Source organism: Megalopta genalis, chromosome 3 (assembly GCF_051020955.1).
Source record: "Megalopta genalis isolate 19385.01 chromosome 3, iyMegGena1_principal, whole genome shotgun sequence".
NCBI lineage: Eukaryota > Metazoa > Arthropoda > Insecta > Hymenoptera > Halictidae > Megalopta > Megalopta genalis.
The window spans coordinates 22,152,046-22,173,055 of NC_135015.1; the positions used below are offsets into that span (position 1 = coordinate 22,152,046).

Genomic DNA, 21,010 nt, shown 5'->3' on the forward strand with positions numbered 1-21,010 from the left:
CCGCGGAGCCAGCGAATCAGAATACACGTTATCGATGCCATTATGACAAATTGAATAAGGCCGAATACATTCGCGCGCGATCGGTGCTCATAATATGACCGACGTTCGGTTGTTCGATCTAATTAGAATTCGTTAAAATTCGGCTTTATATAAACCTGTGTCCTAGATTCTCTATAAATACTAAACGAGAGATAACGATAAATCCCTTGAGATGAACATTAATACAATTTACGAGCAATAACCTGTACTAATTAAACACAGGCGGGTTTATTACCGAATTGCTTAATATTGCGGAGAAATTTGAACAATGAAACGTTCGAGCTGCATTCGAACGATTGCTAAAAATACGATGTTCGCGATTTCGTAGCAATTAATTAATTTCGTAGCATTGATCCTTTTATCTATCGATGCGAAGATCGACTTCAATTTCAAACGAGTGCGTAATCGCACGGAAACGCGTGAGAAAGAAGATTTTGCACCAATATTTATTGCGATCAAGCGTCGACTATAACAGCACCCTCGGATCGCCAAGAGCGACACCTAACATTATTGAAAAATTACTCGAGCTTCTGCAACTCCGACTGCACCAGCTTGTCGATGCACTTGATTCTACTGTTCAAGATCTCGAGCTCCAGAAGCTCCTTGCGCAGCTACCGAAACAAAAAAAAGCTCTATTAAGTTTATCCCGGGAGTCGGGATTCGGGATTCGGGATTCGGGAGGGAGATTTACTACCAAGGAGGTACCCACCATTTTCTTCGTCTTCTCGTGGAACACATCGGTCTGCTGCAACTAGAAACGAGAAAGCAATTGACCATTTATTTGAACCGCATTGTCGCAAGGAAGTCGGAATCTCCGCTGCGAAAACTCTTGCGCGAAACAACGTAATGCACTTTCGGTTCGCGCAAAGAGATTATTACTTGGCTTTGTACGAAAATGTACTTACGTGCTTGCGGAGGCAGTTGTACGCCGGCCTGATGTCCGTCAAGCTTTTCTTCCGCGGAAATTTCTGCAAATAATCGCTAATCGTCAGTGCGCGGATTGCGCGCGTACTCTTCCGAAAGTTTCGTTCGCGAAGCATTTGCTCGTAAACGAAAGTAGCGTGCGATTTCTTAGAGGAACCCGTTAACGTACGATAATCGCTTTCAATCCTTGCACACGAATTAACGAAAGTATTTTCCACATCTATTATAATTCCAGCGATAAAAGATTGCTCCGCTCGATCGAATATTTTGTGTTATAAATATTTTTAACCGCGCCTTGTTCGTATTCTACGTTTCTCGAACTACTTCTCTCGTGTCTCCGTGCTAGGTTAGGCTTCTCCTCGAAACTATGAAAAACGTATTTCGTCTTTAAGCGTTTCCTTCAGCCTTTATCGCGCATTAGCGCTTTATACAGCTCGCAATGGCACGCGAAGCGTGGGATACGACGATAAAGGTTACTATGCTATTAAGTCAGTCTTTATTAATTCACCGCGTAATTGATATTCGAGTACCTCGATTCTACGAACGCATAGTTTCGTTTAGCAATTTTTGTAACAAAAGAAGATGGATCGCGAGGAACGAATGTTCAGAGAAATAACGGGAAAGAATGCCGCGTTTCCTTGGAATCGCGATCGCTTGAATCGTTGGCACGAAGGCTGAATATTCGAGAGATCTTCCGACTAATATTTTTATCGAATTTTGCGCTCGAGCAATAGAAACAGGATCGGAAAGCGATTCGTAACGAAATAAATTTACTTTCAATTTACGCACGAATATTTCGAATATTCCAAAAAATCCAGGAAGTTCGACCGTCGCGTTGAACGATCCAGTCGCGGAACAACTTCCCGCGAGATTTTCTCTGCGAACGCGAACGCATCCGCATAAAATGTGGATGCAATTAGCTTTATACGCGCGATATCGGACACACGGATAGAATGCGAGCACAGATGAAACGAGACTTTCGCAGATCGGACCGACAGTTTTTTCCTTCTCGACAATTTACGGTTACTTTAGCACCGTCTATGAGTAACGAGCTGCCAGTTTCATTTGCTCAAAACTTTCGGAACAAGTCGTGCATGTTTTACGCCGAGACCGCGGGTTTCGCGCATTCGTTGGCCACTCAAATTCACGCGGCGCAATAAAACGTAAAAATCGCGGCCGCGCCGTCTGTTTATGTTTATAATTACCGAAACGTACGTACCTTTTCTGTTTCCGTGCGCAGCGCCAGAAAGTTCCTCTCGTACGCGGCGCTCGTCTTTAGACACTGGAATCGACGAGGGTCGAATTAATGTAGGAATTTGCCCTGTCTCGCTTTAAAATAAAGAACGGGGCCCGGGAATCTTCGACGAATGTAACGCGAGTTAAATTCGAGTAGGGTCCTCGGCGTCCGACCGAATTAACCTTTTTCCGGTCGTTGAACATCGACAAAACTTTCGATCTCGCCATTAAACGGAGTTCGGCGACGCGAAGCGACGGAGCTCGGGGAAACGCGAAGCGTCTTAATCGCTCGGTCCTAATAGAAATAAAGTTCGCGGCTTTCTCGAGACGGCTGACCTCGGCTCTACGCGCCGAAGAAACTCGTCAGCCGGGGAACAACGAAACGTTTAACGCCCAAATGGAGCGGCGAGCGAAAACGCGCCTCGAAAGCCGACCGAAAACTCGAACGAATAGACCGGGAAAGTTCGCGACTCACCACAACCGAACAGACGAGAACAATTATGATCGCAAGCCAAGCCAGGAGCGTGACAGCCCCGTGGTACGAGCCGAGATCGAAAGCGCGTCTCAATTTGGAGTCGGCGAGCGCGATCTTGTGAATCTGGAATCAACGGGGTTCGGTTAGAATTTCCGATCGAGGGACGAATTAAGGGACGCGTTCGGCCGATCGGTCGGGGTCTACGGACCAACCAGCGGGGCCCGAAACCGGTCGATCGGTGCGATCGGTAGAATCTGTCGGCTCTCATGCTGCGTCTCGTCTCAGCTGCGGTCACTTTGCCAATTTGTCGCGCTTATCGCGGGCATCGCGTCAATTTCGCCGAAACCGCGTGGACCGAACAAAAATCTGTCATTTTTAGCGAACCGTTCGACAGAAAGTGACGAGCTCGACGCGCCCTGTCCCAAACCCGTGACGTTAGCCCCCGACGCAGCGATCGATCGCGAACGGCGATAACGGTAAACATCGACGGTACAAATTGATGCGGCATATTCAAACAACGTCGACGACGATGACGATAATACGTCCCGGTTCCAGCCAAGAACGGAGACCCTCTCGTAACGACATTATCTTTTCCACCGATCGTCGCGTCGGGTCGCGTCGCGGCGCTACGCGTCGCACCCGTCCGTTTTATCGCTCTGTCCATTCTCACGAACTCCCCTAGCCTGTCGACCGACCCCTCGAATCAGCCCTTCGATATTCGCACGAAAGCTTCTCCGATTCCTACCGCGATTACCCGGGCTTCATTCATTGTTTCGTGCCTCTTTGGAATAATTGTTTCGTGACTATTAAATTCGGTGACCGGGCTAGATTCTTTATTCTTTGTTCTTTTCTTTCTTTACTCCTATTAATAGTGGCAAAATAGATACGAGACGTTCGACGAAAGAAAGAGATTTTTATCTTGTTTCGGTTAATACGAGCGGAACGAGAGAAATTCGACAGAAATTCGAATTGGACGAACTGAAAATGTACGAAACCGACGTCGAAGGGCAGAGTCTTTAATTTAACCGTTCGCCAACTTCGATTTTTCACAGATCCTTCCTTTATCGTAAAACAGATTTAATTTAACCAGCGGTCAGCCATACGAAAGTGCTCTTCCCTCGGTGTAAAGCTTTTTTTTTCAAATTCAAACGACTTTCCAGCGTTCGAAAAATTTTTTCCCGAATTCTTTTCAATGCGATCGTGTAAAGGGAAGTTTCCCCTTTACAAAGACCTCTCGAAAGTCGGTCTACGAATTTTTGTCTCGTTTTTATTGTACTTCGAATAAAAAGCGTGCTTTAATTTCCTCTCTTTCTTTCGATGTTCGAACGACTTTGTAAGTTCGCCGTGTTTCACGGTTCGTTCCAAAGCTTTGGAAACGGGCGGAGAGAAATGATTCGGAGAACCGAATGAAATGAAAATACCGCGGCACAATCATCGATAAACCATGGGCTGCTCTCGTCTTATTCGGCGAACGCTTACCGGCGGTTGAATGTCCGGGGCTCCGCGCTAAGCCGAAGCGCCGAAATAGAATTTCATGACCGACTGTTCTTAATGCTTAAAAATCTCGGCAGAAAGACAAGGATCAGCCCGCGAGTAAAATGCTGCCACGTCGAAAGCCGGCGCTGTAAATTCTGACGCGGAATCGAAACACTCCCGAGGTAACGAACACAATGGAGTCTCGACCACCGACGACGTTAACATTTAACCCAACAACGGCTGTTTGGTCGGCTTTTAATCCGTCGATTGTTCGCAATTAGACCGCGCAGATACTTGTACGTATTCGTTGAACGTTTCTTGAAAATCGAAGGTAATAGAATATTTCTTCGATGGAAAAATTCTTTCGATCTCTCTCGAAACGAGATTAAAATACTGTTGGGCGATTCTCGTTAAAATACAGGCTTTTCGCTGGTTCGAAGATTGCTATGAAAGCGTAAAGATCTCTGTTCCGTTGACAACCGAGGCTTTCTCGATCCTCGAAATTAGTTATTTTGCATAATGTAACGAATAACTTCGTTTCGGATCGATAACTAGCTAAAAAGGGATCGAACATCTTCCGGTCGTGGCACGGTCGTTGGAAAGCTTTATCGATTCGCTCTCGATATCCGATCGATAAAATTCTCATCTTTTCCAGAGCACCGATTGTCCGAAATCCTATAACAAAAAATAAAAAAACAACTAATACTACCGATGATATCACTGCTGTCGAGCAACGGTTAAGTATTATATTATTAGCATTCCGCGAGCAATCGCGTCTCTCCTAAATGTTGAACGAGAACGTGGAAATACGATGTAAATTCGCACGAGCGGCTGCCATATTTATTTCCTCTCTAAATATCATGAGCGATGCTCGCAGTTAAATATTTTCACAACGTGTACATAGTTACCGACGGATACGGGATTTCATCGCTGTTCCACCATCGGAACGGCAATGTCGGAAGTCCGATTCGCTGCATAAAATTCCAAACAAATTTGGACGATCGTAAATAAAAAGAGCGTCGAAGGCACGCGGCGCGTAACAAAAAAATCGGGAATAATGGATTCTTGTCCTAGTTGCTCTTTCGCTCGTACGTTCAACACCGATGTCCAGTTTAGACAATGGCGCGGCTCTCGTAAATCCACCTGTCGCGTTATATTTCACGCGAGCTGCTTGTTACAACGAAATCTGTTCCCAGAATGAGACCAAAGAATAGTCAAGAATTCATTGTTTTCCGATTCGTCGCAAGTTCGTAACACGCGCGGCATCGACGAATCCCAACGTCGGATTACGATGTTTCAAAAAGAATCGATCGATTCGTTTGTTCGGGAGACCGTCGAAAACGAATGAAACACGGTCGCGAACGTCTACGCGTTTCGCATCGGATTTATCGGAACTCGTAGAATTTGTTTTGGGCTCGGCCCGCCGATAAAATTTCGATCGGGCACTTCTTGAAACTCGCGTTCGCGCGCGATGGGAAGACTCAGGATTTCGACGGTACGCGTCCGCGAAATTGCGCGCTCTAAAGGTGGGATCAGTGCGAGACTACGTTATGCCCCGGCGGTGTATGCATTTAAATTCAAATGCGCGGGGCTTTCGAGTTATCCGGGCGAGTGCATTAAAGAAAACCATTTTTAGAACAGATGTAGGTTTAATTTGGTCAGTTAAAGTTTCAAATAAGGGCACGGCGTTACAGCCGGAAGCTCGACACACGCGCGCGCGCGCGCGCTCCGCTCGGCTACCCTGTTAAACCTGATCTTGAAACACAAATACGCCCGTCTTTCCACGTTGCTTTATTGCTGCACGGACTTATAGCATTACTTATGATAATAATCTCGCGGCATACGGAACGTTCCACCTGGGCTCCGAATAAACCGCTACGGACAGTTGCTCTTTTTACACCGTGCCCTTGCTTTATTCGCGCGATCCAATTATCCCGCCTTCGCGCTTTGACCTTTCCCCGCTTCGCTGCGTCGATCGAAAAAAATATCCGTCGAATGCTTTTTCAAGAACCGCCTTTGCCGATGGAATCGGGACGATTCTCCGATCGCCGAATAGGGATTCGGTTTCGAGACGATGCGCGGAGGACCGGACAGTTGCAGTCGCATCGGCAGCAGCGGTGACTGGGAGAAGGCAGTCGGTAAGCGGGGAACCGGTGACCGGTTACTGGCCAGCGGAAAAAAGACGCGCTCGGCAAAATAAACCTCGATCGAGACGAGAACTCGGCCGAATAGTTTTTGGCGACAAGCGGGAAACGAGATTCCGCGGTCGCTCGGCGCGGCGCTCGCGGCTCGCGGCTCGCGGCTCGGCGTCGAGATGGCTATGCCAGAAGCGTCGAGCGTCGGGCGTCGAGCGTCTGTCAAAATTCAGAATATTCACGTCGCCGCCGCGCCGCTCCGTGTAGGGCCCTTCTGGCGCATACCGCGAGCCTCGAGAGCAGCTCGCACAAAAAATATGTGTAATTAAAACTCGACGCTCCGGGGGATGCTTCGCGAGCTCGCGGAAAGGGAAAACGAAAGGGGAGAAAGCAGGCGACTGAGAACACCGAGAAGCAACAGAGACGTCCAGGCGACGCGTGAAAAGTTTCAGGTGAAATAATCAGCAATCCGGAACGGAGACAATAACGACGCCGAGATCGACCTAACCTCGGAATCGAACGGCCAGAAAATCTCAGAGAAACTCGCGTTTCCTATTTAACCGTTCGCGCTCGCGCTTTCTTTCGCGGATCGGCGCATCTTGTGACGCTTTCGCTGTCGCACCGACGACCTCGAAATTTTCACGCGCGATAATAATTTTCCTGATAAAACGATGCCTGGTCCAGCTGCGGAAAATCCGAACCAAATAGCCGGCTATTTTTATCTTCGACGACCACCGTGTAATAACGTTCGAAACTCGTTCGACTCGCTGTACCGTTTTAAATTGCACCTACTCGATCTTCCCATAGCCGCGCAAAATCCGCGAAATATTCGATAACGCGACAACTGCAGCTAATAAAAACGGTAAACCCGAAGGTGGCAGTTTTAGACGCGACACCCTGTGCACCGGGGGCTTGGGCCAACGCTAGGAATCGTTGTTCCACGTTCCAGTGTCTAGGCAGAGTCTAGAGGTGGGCGAGGAAACGAGGGAGGCAGAGCAAAATGTGCGACAAGCGTCTCTGTGCTTGCGAGAAGAAGAAGAAGAAGAAGAAGGAGGAAGAGGAGGAGGAGGAGGAGGAGAAAGCGGCGGCTCGTCCCGACTTCATGAACGAAGCCGACGAGAGAGTGCAGGCACTCGAGACCGCCTACGCGGAGTTCGCGGGGATCGATAGCGAGTCTCTGTTGAAGAAACACTTAACCCGGGCAATCTTCGATAAACTGAAGGTACGGATGACCGGCAACGGATCCACCTTGATGGACGTGATTCGATCGGGCTTGAAGAACCCCGACTCGAACGTCGGTCTCTACGCGCCCGATCAGCCGGCCTACGACGTTTTCGACGCTCTTTTCGATCCGGTGATCGAGGATTACCATGACGGGTTCGCGGCCGAGGACCTGCACCCACGGCTCGACTGGGGATCGGCCGAGGAACTGGGCGATCTCGATCCCGAAGGGAAGTACGTGATCTCGACGAGGATTCGGTGCGCGCGATCGGTTAACGGCTATCCGTTCAATCCGACCATGACGCTCTCCGATTATCAACGGTTGGAGAAAAAGGTACGTACGCGTGCACGTGGAATTTCACCGAAACTGCCGCGGAATTACCATTCGACCGCAAATGCTTGATATCGTGAACTTTTCCAATGAAAAATGCACGCGCGGTCGTATTTGTTCGTGCCGTGGCTTAAACAAATATTTGTGCGGCAAATATTTGACGTTTCATTTTCAGAAGATCGTCGATGTTCGAGTTGGCAGAAAATATGATTTTTAGAATCCATTCGAAGATTAAAGCTTCGTTATTCGAATGATATCCAAAAATTTGGTGGATGATTTTGTTTTTTTTTTGGTCGTTTTATCGAACTTTGAAAGATGGGTCTTTTGTCATATTTTCTTTTTTAAGCGTGCCTCGTTCGTCTGCCGTGAAACAGGTTTAAAAGATGGTACATCGAGTCTTGGGAGCTCATTTTAAAGAGGGAACGGTGAAAGTGTGGGAATCATTTGAATCTGTGTTAAAACTGATAATAGAAAGCGATCTAATGATTCTTCGTTTAAACGAACTTGTACCAATTTGCTTCGTTGCCGCAAAGTAAAATTGATCTCCATTTATCACCTCGGTAAAAGTGATTACAATGATATTAATAAAGTCGCGAAACCATTTTGAAAATTCGCTTTGAAATCGATGAAACGTTAAGATTATTGTCGCGCGATTGAAATTCTGTTTCAACGTCTCGTAAAATAATCGTGAAAGCGTTACGATCGGTTCGAACTTATCGTTAACAAAATTCTCCGATAATTCCATGCAAATTCATACAACTCCGTCGAAAAGATTTCACGATTTCAAATTAAACAAACTTTCCTTTCGTTACAAGGGACAACGATCTCGTTACAAAGAAAGATACAGTCGCGAAGAAAAGTACTTGCACCGCTACCGATCTAGCTTTTAATTAAACGATATTAAATATGTCCAGAGAACGAAGCAACAATTTATTTGCGCGTCGGTTCGTTCGAAAGTTTCTCGAATCTCTTTAAAAAAGATCGCCGAAAGGTTATCCTATTAAGTTACAAGTTACGTAATTAAACTGTGCCAATAGTTCTGTCCGTGACTGTATATCGATTCCGGTATCGGTCTTAGCGTTCATTTCAAAGCGATTGAAAGCTTAAAGTTTACAATGTAAACTTAGAAGGCAGCCAGAAGGCAGCCAACTCGAAGGATCTTCTATTCGCTTTGCTGAAAATCCGGAATTGTTATTTGAACCGATTTTATATAGCGATCGCGCGGAACCGTTGTTAAACAAATACACCGGGGCCGATATTACGAACAAAGAACATTACGCGAAAGTAGAGGATATAAAATATCGTCGCGGGCGAGGCTTCGGTTCCGTGAAATTCGATTTCGAAGATCCGTCACGTTCGCCGGCATTAGTATATCTACAAGTAGAATCAGCAGCTCGTGCACAGACACGTCAGCCCATTCTGACTCGACGAATTCTCGATTTCGATTTTCTCGTTTGGAACAAAATTTTATTCTATTTTCGTCGACTTTATTATTTCGCGTAGAGATACGTCGTAACTGTTTTAAGTTTCATGAGCCGGAAACGCGATATTCCGGTCGTCGATCCGCGATTCTGCTCCGTCAGAATTTTCGGATCGGGTATTTCTCCTCCGATACACGATCGGATTTACATTTTGAATCTGCATTACGCGTTGTGCCAACGTTATCCAACGATAAGTATTTATTTTGCGATACAAGGGTCGTTCGTTGGACGTTTCGCGACGCACCGGCGTTCAGATCGAATTCCTCGCGTCTTTCTCTTTGCTTCCTCGTAACGTGAAGCGACGAAAGAAGTGCCCGTAGATTTGTTAAATAAATAACAAAATTTTGTAGAATGATTCGGTATTTTCCGATAAAAGCATCGCGGCGTACAAAATCGATTGTAACTATACTTTTCGATATCTATAAAACAATGACTCGCACCGCGTACTCGCGCATCGGTTTTTTTCAAGGTATAATTGCTCGTTGGAAGTGCTCGTTACCTTGGTAAAATTAATAAAAAGTCTGCAACATTTTCCCGCACCTTTTATTCTCGTGAAAATCCCATTCACCGTACCGAGCTATCGTCCTGCCCGCGATATTTTGATCGTATCAGGGGAATCGCGAAATCGTTGGAAACCCTAAAATACCGTGTCGCGAAATTCGAGACAATGGTTTACGAGCCGAACGAATCGTGGCTCGTTACCATGGCCGTACGTTTACGTTAGCATCGAAAAATATTCTATATTATCTTTATCGACTAACCCTGGCGGTAAACCAGGGGGGAGCAAGGGATGGAAAAATAAATCGGTACGACGGTCGTTGGAAGGCGAAGAGCCCCGTACGTTTCGCACCCCCTCCGCTCGTCATCGGGAACAAAAGACACGGCGGTGCCAGAGCGGAGGACAGAGGATTCGGATTCCTGCGTTTGACACGGATGGCCGTGGATGTCGTCATCGTTGGCGTCTTAGTTTCCTTGGCAACCGAAACGCAGTAGGGGAAACCCAATTTACCCGCGAGTAAAGCTTGAACAGCTTGCCGGTATAAGACACATAAACCGAATGAATTTCGCTGTTACCGAACATTGAAAGCGCGGCAATAATAGAATGGAATAGATCGTTTTTATCGCGCGGCAACAAACGGTGCATAGAGCGTTCAACTTTTTACACTCGTTTCATAGGTTCCTTAATTATTTTCAATTGTACGCGCCGCGTCTGCGCTTCGTTCTTAAGAGACGATCGAACGGAGACCTCGAACAAGGATCTTAACTTAAAAATACGGTCGCGCTCGTATCGCGTACGCTCGTGCACGAAAGTAATCGAACACGGGTATTAAGACCCACAGGTAATTTGAATTTATCGAATACAATTACTTTTAAGTCCATTCGAAGCAGGCTGACCAACGGAGATGCGAGAACAATTGAATCGTTCGAAAGGGTTCCGACCACGGTAATGTCTCCCTTACCGACGTTCGGATCGTCCACTAAAATGGATAATTTGGGAGGAGGAGATACGATTGTTCGAGCCTCGCGGCTCATTTTTATAATTGTGGACAATTTATAACTATAACAATAAACCGGAAGGCTCGCCGGAAGTCTTAGGGGACGATCGGCAGAAAAACGGCGGACTCGCATCGACTTCGGCGATGATCGAAGCGAGCGTACGCACGAAACGCGCAGCTCGTTTCGCTCGAAAGAGTTGAATCAAAGCGCAACGCGCGCTTGGGTAATTGATTTCGGCCGAGCGCTCGCCAGTCTCCCTTTCCCCGCCTAGCACGCGCGCGCGCGCGCACGCGCACCGTTATGATGCCAGATAATTGCGTTTTCTAATCACGTTTCAGCCGCCTCGTTATCACCGAGTTATGGCGCAACGGGGTACGGGCGACCGAATAAATTCTCGGCAAACTGCGGGAATGCCTGCTCCTAATCTGTTTATACCGCGAGTCTCTTCCACACTTTCAGGTGCAGGAGGCCCTGTCGACGTTAGAAGGCGAGCTGAAAGGAGCTTATTACACGCTCGGGGCGATGGACAAAGAGACGCAGCAGCAGCTGATAGACGATCATTTTCTGTTCAAGGAGGGCGATCGGTTTTTGGAGGCTGCCAACTCCAACAGATTCTGGCCAACCGGTGAGCGCCGATCGGTCGATTCGAAATTTATTAATCGACCAGTCGAGTGATTTCTATCGCGATCCGCTAACTTCGACGATGCATGTTTCGCCGCGTTCGAACCGAAGCTGCTGGCTAATCAAAATTCTATCAAGACTTCCGGCGCTTTGGAGAATTTATCGAGACCTCTTCGACTATAGAACCGAACGGATAGCGTTTCGGTTATTATCGTACCGAAAGGGTTGGTCTTATCGTGCCAAAACGCTTTCTAAAAAATCCCGTTTCGAACTTTTGGGTCGGTGAACTCGATGAAAATAAATGTATTTTTAGTATTATTATTTACGCATCGATAGAAAATTGTAGATATCGGAAGAATTTATAAAACGTATAATAGGAGAAGTACCTACTTTTTATATTATTTTTATGACACAAAGATCGTATTCGTATTATGCGACTGCTATTCGGATTATACATATTATCGGTGATGGATCAAATTTTTCATAAACAAACATCCATTTTTCCAAATCGCTTCTGCAACCTTCCAGTCCGTACACCTTGTTCGATCTCAATGAAATTGTTATTGACTAGAAAATAAAAATTTAAACGGAACCACGCTGTATAAAGAGCGCCATTGTGTAAATAACGCCGGCGATATTTCGGTCATGATGTTTTTGCAAGCGGTATTTCCTGCGGAAAAAGTTCAACAATGCCCGTATACGTGCTATCGATTCCTATATCGAAACCTTCGGCTTCTGTCAAATGGAATACGCGCGCGCGCGCACACACACATACAGAGATACATCATCGTTTTAAATCGATAGAAAAAGATCCCATCGACGGACCCGTTTCTTTTTCCGATTTCTTATTTAGTCGCATTCTTCGCGAACGCGTATCGTCTATTTTACAACGACCGTCGTTTCGATTAATTCCCCGTTTTTTCTAACTAAACTCGCGTCCAATTTGTCGGTCGATCGGAGTTATCGTAGTTTGCCAGAGCTTACGTAAAACATTCAATTACAATGCTTTAAGTTCGTTTAGCTCGTTCGAAAACATTAATCCCGGGTAAGCCGAACAGTCGAAATAGGGGGTTCAAGTTTAAACGAAGATTAAGCTGAAAGTTTATGGGATTAAAGTAGGTTCGGAGAAGGACACGTTGGCGAAACAGCGAGTCGATGAGGCGTACCATTGCTTCCATCATTTTCTGGTTTTCGAGCACTCGGCTATCGATCGATGTCGTTAACAAGTTTCTAGTATCGCGAATACATTTTTATGTAACCTCTGTTCCTCGCGAACGACGCGGGAACATTTTATTTTGCACAAAAATCCGAAGTCGCGTAACAGGACTAAAATACCTCCCCCGTCCACGAACGCGCAAAACAGTTTTTAAAGTTGCAAAATTTTTGATCTTGACGAGACAAGCAACGCGGAAAGGAAGTTTTGTTATTAACGTCAGATTCTTCGATGCTTCCACGCCAATGGCACTTCGTTGGATGGGATTATGCAAGATCCTGGACAGAAAAAGACGATGTTACGTCGAAATGGTACGAGCATTCTAACGTTCGATACAAAAAAATTTCACGAGAACATGCGAAAATACTGTGCCGACAGCTAGTTTGAAACTGTTAAACGAATCGCAGGCTTCCCAAAAATTCGAAGATCCGTGTAATCGATTCGATTGAAATTCGAGTATAAACGCGGCGAGCGACCGCGTTATTATTTGATACACCGAATATTCGGTGAAAGGTCATGAGACAAACTAAATTCGCGTCGGTTATTTTCATCGCGATAGCATCTGCAAATTTCTTTCTCGATCGAATAACGTTGAATTTAAATAGACCGCGCGTTCCATCAGAATTTATCGTTTAGGAAATATTTTCAACGACATCGTCGAAGCGATTTCTTACAATTTCTTTTTAGATCGTACGATCAATGATACAAACTGTATCGGTGTTATTTAAATTTTCCCGCCAATCTTCATTTGCATGGTAAATATTTGAAAAGTGACGCGCAGGTGCATCCTCTTCGTGGCGCGCCTTGGCTTATTCTGATCCCGACGGCACAGTCTTCGTTCAAAGGCTGATAAAACAGCGAAAAAAAATCGTGCATCAACTTTTCAGGGCTCGTCGCAAAGGGGAGGCTTCCCCCTGCAAAGCCATTTTAAAACGGATCGCGAATAAATATTGTTGAACTCCGCGATGTTTGAATTTATCAATTTTTTTTCGAAACAAATACCAATCTCAATTTTGCTCTCCCGTTTTCTTCGCTGCGACCAGCTTTTCGAAAAAATTCGATTCAGAGATGCGAAAGTGGACGGTTCGTGCTTTGAAACGAGTCCAGGTAGATTATCCTGCGATTCTCTTTTTTTCACAAAGTTGCAGCGATCTTTCGCGATTCTTCAAAGACGCGTCCCGATCGCAATTAGACGATCGATTCGGCAGAAACTATCGCCGTTCCATTTAACGGTAAATTAAGTCCGCGCGAATGCAGGTCCTACAAAATCGTGCGATCGTTTTACGAATAAATTTCTACACATCCCTGAATATTTACGAACCACGTGTGCGTCATAATTCGAAGTTCGGGTTATCATAATTTCGATGTCGTAAACTCAACAAAGGTGGCGGAGATATTATTCTGTGGTTAATCTAAATGTTCGCCGTCAAGCTTTTGTACCCGAACAAAGCCCCGGCTTGTTATGTCTGCTCCGCGGATAACGCTTTGCGAAAACTACGAACATAATTTAATCGGCACATATGTAAATTATTACACTTAATTAAATTTCCTGAAGTTGTTCGCACGTGTCGGATACATCGGACAGGTTTCCCGGCTACATTACCAGGATTCAACGTTAACTTCGCGTAATTTGCATCGAATTTTAAAACGGTTCGGGCCCAAGTCTAACTACAATATTATGCAAAGTTCCGCGAGCCGCGCGCTCCAACGGTGGCGTCCAATTATTTCGCGACAGAGACCGCCGAGCAACAAAAATCATAGCAATAAGTTCGGAGTACCATTGTTGCATAATGGAAACGGAGATCGCGCGTCTTGTAACGTTTGCTATATTCTAGTCGATTATTTCGATTGCTTCTTTCGTATCGTTGCATTTGATCTACGGTGTAAAAAATACCTGAAATCATTTTCGAACGCGTCGCAAACCGATCGCTTAATTTTATCTGTTACAATCTGCTACGGAAACGCATCGAACGTTGCGTTACATCTCGTTCGTATCACAATTTACCGCGTAATTTTACTTTTGCAACTGCAGCAATGTCTCCCTAATTGTCGCCCAAATTGTGCGCTAAAATAGACAATTTGGGAAGAGGAGTCGCGATTATTCGAGCCTTGCGGCTCGTTTTTATAGTTATCGACGATCGGTAATTATAAAAAACGAGCCGCAAGGCCCGAACAATCGTGTCTCCTCTTCCCAAATTGTCCATCTTTGTGGACAATCCGAGCGTCAATTAGGTGCCACAACAAATGCATACTCGTCGAGTATCTGTTACGCTGAACAACGTTTACCGTGCGACGCGCTTTTTATTTTTACAACCGGTGTAACTGACCGAACGCCGTAAACGTCGAACGAAAACGCACGCGTCTTTGGCGGTGCAACGAGTCCGAGTCTTCGCGGAAGAGCAGCGTTTGCGTCAGAAGATTATAGTTGCCGGATATAAAAAGATAGAACTCGGTTCAACTTAATGAAAGGTTTAGGCGGAATTCTTTTCCTTCCACGGTTCTTGGTAGCAGCGCACGCGTGCCGGGCCACGTGCGCGCACGTACGACGTCTGGGCAGACATGTATAAAACAGGAGATTCATAATTCAATTTCACGGTGCTCCAGGCGATCAGAAACAGAGAGTACGACACTTGCCCGGTGAACCACCTTTCGATTACGTTCGAATCGATACAAGACTTACTTCTTGTTCTATATGCAAATGTTCCGGAGCGTTGCGCGGGCTATAGGTTATATCGAGAAACCGAAGAAAGCTAAATGAAAACGCGAATACCTTTCGTCGCGCTGGTCGCATTGCATACGATCGTCCTCGCCGTCTAAGAGATCGGAGATCCGTTTCGTTAAAAATGATTTCAAAAGGGAAACCGCGATATAACCGCGCACGCGGCGAGAAAAACTGACTGCTACGGAAAAAAGCGTTTCTTTTCTCTTTTTTTATGCAATCTTCTCGATTTTTATGCAAAATCTGCCGCGCGAGTCGATTTGTTAGCGATTTCCTATGAATTTATATGTTCCCATACTCGCGTATTCGCGCATAGAATTTAATACGTAGAATTTGATGCAGAATTAAATGAATGGTTCGCCAGCGAAACTAACTGGAAATTCGTAGCAAATTGGGAAACGGTCACCGGGCAGCAATACGCGCGCTTTAGTACCGTAATTTCTTCGTTTATTTCGGCGTTCGTAAATGGTACGAAAGAAAAAGTCCGGCGAGCTTAAGTCGCGGCTGAATAGGTCGTACGGCGACTACTTTGACAGCTTTTCTCCCTCGCGATGGCATTTGCGGACACACAATAACAGAAATCAATATCGCCGGCGCGGCTTTGTTCCAGCAGCGCGCGGAATCGGGCGAAATCGATGTTCGCGGGGAAATCGGTCGAATCGGAAATCCCTGGCTAGCCTAATTTCTCTAGTTTAATAAAGCTCGCGGACAACGTGGGAAAATATTTGCTCTCGGGTGGCAATCGTTCCGTAAGTCTGTCTTCTCGCAACGGAACGATAGAGCTTTCTAATAATAAATCGATCCGTCGCAGGTATCTCGACGCACGCAAACACGTATACAGGCATCCGCTGTTTATACATAGAAACGAATCGCGAAATATTTCTGTGCCCGAGAATATCCGGTGCAGAATTCCGGCTAGGAATCGATCGCATCTCGAGCCGAATGCTTCGCGACGCGATTAGAGATCGATTGTGACTGCCGAAGATTTCCTCGAAGGACTGGGCTCGTTCGACTCGGCCTGGTGGCCATCTTGGCTTCGTTTCGCTTTAAAACTTTAAGCTCCGTTCGCGTCGATCGATTCTAAAACGATGCATACGTGTATTATTGGATTTTTTAGAAGGATTTTTTAAGAACCTTAATTCGGTTTAATAATTAATATCGTTGGAAATCGGTGGGCGGTGAATTTTGTATAATCGACTCCACAATAAGTCGACCGAGGATTTTTGTGCTAAATAAAAGTGTTCTCGATCGTAACAAACCGAAGCGTAGATTTGTAGGAAAATAGATTGACAAATAATGCCGCGGTATCTTGAAATTCTTCCGATATTTTCACTCTTCCGGTATTTTATCTATTTACTTTTTTAAAACATTGATACCAATGCCGGATCTATCGGAAGATTTCTAATTCGGTATCTAATAATTTAGTCGCATCTAGTCGGATCTCTAATTTAATAATTACTGCAGCTCTCAGAATAACGCGAAACATTTTCGCGTATCGATTAACTCCGCGAAACAAAAACTAGAGAAGAACGATAGAAAAGTCAAGCGAGCATTATATTTGCGCAGCTTCGATCCAACATGTATTATAATTGTGACGCAATATTTTTTAATTTTTCTGACGTTTTAATAATTAATTACGGTACGCGTGTACAGCGGCAAATCGAGTAACGCGCGAGTATGGTAGCAAATTGTATCGAATCCGTCGTTTTAATGAAATTTATTTTAAATATAAAAAGCCACGGGTTAATCGAGGGGTTTGACATTTAAGGTTGAAAGAAACTGGGAAAATGAAGTTCATCGATTTGACCCGCGAACGGTTCAATTATTAAAGTTCTAGAATGACGCGGAACATTCTCCGATGTAAAATGGGAGATATTTCGACCGACGCTAACACGCTGCAAAGATCTACCGTTACCATAGCCAAAGATCGAGAAACAACGTCTTCCATGGGAAAATATTTCGTGGTTTGCACAGGGCCATCGGTGGGGCGAACCGCGTCGGTTCGAGACGGCATCGACGAGAAATTTGCTTCCCTTTATTTCGTTGCGTCGTATTTCCAGGCAGAGGAATATATTTTAACGAAGCGAAAAGTTTTCTCGTCTGGTGCAACGAGGAGGATCACATGCGTCTGATATCGATGGAAAAGGGTGGAAACCTGTCGTCCGTGTACGCCAGGCTTGTTAAAGCAGTTACCGAAGTTGGAAAGAAACTGAAATTCTCGCGGCACCGGAGACTCGGCTACCTCACCTTCTGCCCGACCAACTTGGGAACCACCATCAGAGCCTCGGTTCACGCCAGGCTGCCGAAATTGAGCGCGGATTATCCGAAATTCGAAGAAATCGCGAGCATGTACCACCTGCAAGTAAGACACGAAACGATCGCCTCCGTTTTATTCTATTCGGACGCGGCTCCCGTCGAATTACCATTCCCGTGCACAGGCTCGGCCAAACGTTATTTGCAACGAAGGGAAAAGATTACCTTTTTAACCAACACGACGATTTATCGATCCATCGGCACTCGGAAGATATTTTAACAGCTTTCAAGAAACCGTAAAGACTTTCGTACGATTTCTACGAACGGAACTTTGTCCCAAGCTCTACGTACACGCGTAAATGGAATCGATATTTTCATCGCAGTATCGCATTTTACATAGTTTTTGTAGCGTTAGTCGGTACCGGTTCGCAAGGATGATTTTTCTTGTCCGATATGAGATTCGTACGGGAACACGAAATGCTTCGACGACGGTGCGTCGCGTCTGTTCGCGCGGCACGAAAATTCACGACTTTTGTCGTTACGAAATTGCAACCGCGCGCGACACTGTCTTATAAACGTCGCTCGAAAATCAAAGAAATTTGATTCCGCGCCGTGTAAAGTCGCCACGCTAAACCCGTCGCCGAGTCGCGGAATACGTATTACCGTTTTGCCTCCGAAACGAAGCTAATACGATTCGCGGCATGAAATTGTTTAACGCGAGTCGAATACCGATATCAAAGTTGCTCGAAACGAACGCCGAGCAGGTGAATTTTTACGGAACTCCGCGACACGCTTCCTACATATATAAATAGACCGAAAGTATTTCTCGAACGCAGCCAGCGAAAAGGACGAAAGTTTGCTAAGCAAGCTTTCCGCCTACTTACGCGGTAATTAAATAATTGGAAATATTTTTCGACCGTTCGTTCGGGAACGCCAACAACGAAGCTTCCATCGATTGGAACAATATTTAAACTGGATTCTCGCCGCTGAACAGATTGCGCGAAATTATAGAATTCTAGTTTGTGTACGTTGAAAAGAGTTTTTCACTACGCCCGGCTATCGTCGATTTTTAACACCGCTCGCCGGGGAATGTAATGCAATTTATAGGACAAACACACGGTCGATGTACGGCGATAAATATTACGAAAAAATGATGTGTGTCGAGCTGTGCCCGTTTCCATAACAAACGTATCGATCTGTAATACGATATACGAACGATCGTGGCATGCGACCAAACAATTTTGTATTCGAGACAATTTAAATGCTCGTACAATGCGAGTAATTGTCGGCGATCGTTGCGAAATCGATACGCGGATCGTTTGGCACGGTTAGAAACGATAATTTCGATGCGACGAAACGTCTCTGTGGAAGACGCTTTTCGCGCTGGTTAAATACCCGAACGGCATCGTTTTCAATTAGACCACGAATTTTACGCGTTCGCAATGGAAACGGTGAAACTTAGAACGATGGAAATATTACAAGAATTTCTATCCGTCTCGCGTTTGTTGCAATCGGTGAAGATAATTTGACATTTGCGAAGTCACACATGCACAGGCTTATTAGGTTTTCCCATTTCAATTTCAATTTCATTTTCAGCAACAATGCGGCAAAAGCGTTTCGCTCTGTTACGAGAGTAAAAAAGAAGGAGCCCGGAAAGAGTATATACGAGTTACTCGCGCGGCTGGAAAAGTTCTTCGGTAGATTAATGGGTAGACGATGACACGGGCATTTTCGCGAGATGATGGAGGCAGCGTTCGGTTTACGACTGACAAAACGCAACCGCGTCCAATATTTGGCCCTCCGGGATCGATCGAATTCAATTTGATCGGTAATCGCTGCAAGATAATTGCTCCGAAATTTAGTTCCCGAGCCACTAAAATATTCCCGAAGCGCGGCCACGTCGATGAAAGCTTTCTTGCCACTCGTTCGCGATGGAACCGTCGATTATGAAATATATTTTCATTTTCTTTTAGTTCGATTAATAAAATCCCCTCGATGGGAATACATTACACGTGTGCATGATCGCTCGAGCGTGAACCGTTTAGCGAAACGCAAAGTTTCGGACGTTCCATCGGCGCTGATTCCAGCGGATTCGGTTTCCGGATAATTCGAACGCATCGCGATCCCAATAATAAATACGGTAAAACGAAATTATCCCATTAACCTGTGTAGAATATGTATAGACCGGCGCGAGCAATGCCAAATTGAAGACTATTTAATTTAAAGCGATACGATGTCGGAGCGAATGCACCGACGTCGATGGCAGGCATTGTAATGCAGCGTTATTTAAAAATTCGTCCGGTATTGTACCTTTGTTCCCGTCTTTTTTACGATCCGTTAATATCGTTTACGATCGCTGCTCAACGATTCGCCAGGGATTTGTTAAACGAGTCCAATCCAAGCGGCAAATTGTTAACAAATACCCGTTCGAACGGCGCGTAATTGGGATCCTTGGACGTCTTCGAGCGTTGCGGTGCCGGCAGCGTTATTTTAATCGAAAGCGAAACCTTGACGAAAGGTGTCTAGAAAGTTGAGCAAACTGTAGACTTTTTTGTACAAGAACGGTGACAGAAAATTAGAACAGATAGGAATGGTAACATCGTCTGCGACTCGAATGTTTCACGGTGAAACGCGTGGCAGCTGAAACACAACTACGATAATGTCTCTCTAATTGACGCCCGGATCGACCACAGAAATGGACAATTTGGGAAGAGGAGATACGATTGTTCGAGCCTTGCGGTTTATTTTTATAGCTATAAATTGTCCACAATTATAAAAATAAACCGCAAGGCTCGAATAATCGTCTCTCCTCTTCCCAAATTATCCATTTTAGTGGAGACATTACCGTATGTTCTTTGAAACCGAATACAGAAGCATGCAAATGATTTAGATACGCGGCACCGGAGGCGAGCACACCGAGAGCGAAGGCGGAGTTTACGATATCGGTAACAAACGACGGCTGGGCTTGACCGAACGAGAGGTGGTTTACCAGATGAAGACCGGCGTGCTCGAGCTGATCAAACAGGAGAAGTTTCTCGAGGAGAAAGACTCGTAACGTTCGATTATCGGCCGACGTTGGTCTCGGTAATGTTTCCCCGATTTTTGTAACATTCGCGCGAGGCGCGATCGATCGTAAAATTGGATGAAATTCGTCGCGATAATTGAAACGTTTGGCACGCGCCCTCCCGGTCTCGAGCCGGAGGAACCGTAATTTAGACTTCGATCGCGGAATAGAACATTTTCGAGCCGAACGCGCGTTAGAAACGCGTTTAATTTACGTACGCGTTTGTAATCCGTGTAAAATATTGGAATAAAAGCTGCCAGAGAATAACCTCGAATTACGTTTTCAAGCTGTTTATTTAAATATTCGCGCGCGATGCGATTGACGC

The 21,010-nt window shown here is 45.5% G+C and overlaps 2 protein-coding genes across 4 annotated transcripts; one reads left to right on the plus strand and one right to left on the minus strand.

Moving 5' to 3' along the window:
• Nucleotides 1–227: 227 nt before the first annotated feature.
• On the minus strand, nucleotides 228–4,750 carry LOC117218951 (uncharacterized). Its single transcript, XM_076520319.1, has 6 exons — nucleotides 2,883–4,750; nucleotides 2,675–2,797; nucleotides 2,183–2,245; nucleotides 945–1,007; nucleotides 749–790; nucleotides 228–650 (listed from the first exon to the last, which is right to left on the minus strand). The coding sequence occupies exons 1-6, from the start codon at nucleotides 2,940–2,942 to the stop codon at nucleotides 558–560; spliced, it is 444 nt and encodes a 147-aa protein (XP_076376434.1). The 5' UTR covers nucleotides 2,943–4,750; the 3' UTR covers nucleotides 228–557.
• Nucleotides 4,751–4,801: 51 nt separating this feature from the next.
• On the plus strand, nucleotides 4,802–20,959 carry LOC117218955 (arginine kinase). 3 transcript variants are annotated; one of them, XM_033467722.2, is made up of 5 exons: nucleotides 4,824–6,737; nucleotides 7,160–7,840; nucleotides 11,275–11,440; nucleotides 17,429–17,730; nucleotides 20,512–20,959. In XM_033467722.2, exons 2-5 carry the CDS (start codon nucleotides 7,286–7,288, stop codon nucleotides 20,674–20,676), a joined length of 1,188 nt encoding a protein of 395 aa, XP_033323613.2. In that variant the 5' UTR covers nucleotides 4,824–6,737; nucleotides 7,160–7,285; the 3' UTR covers nucleotides 20,677–20,959. The 3 variants fall into 3 exon arrangements, with proteins under 3 accessions (XP_033323615.2, XP_076376432.1, XP_033323613.2); XM_033467724.2 differs by lacking the exon at nucleotides 20,512–20,959 and having other exon boundaries at nucleotides 4,802–6,737; nucleotides 7,235–7,840; nucleotides 17,429–17,970; XM_076520317.1 differs by lacking the exon at nucleotides 20,512–20,959 and having other exon boundaries at nucleotides 4,805–6,737; nucleotides 17,429–17,967.
• The last annotated feature ends 51 nt before the right edge of the window (nucleotides 20,960–21,010 follow it).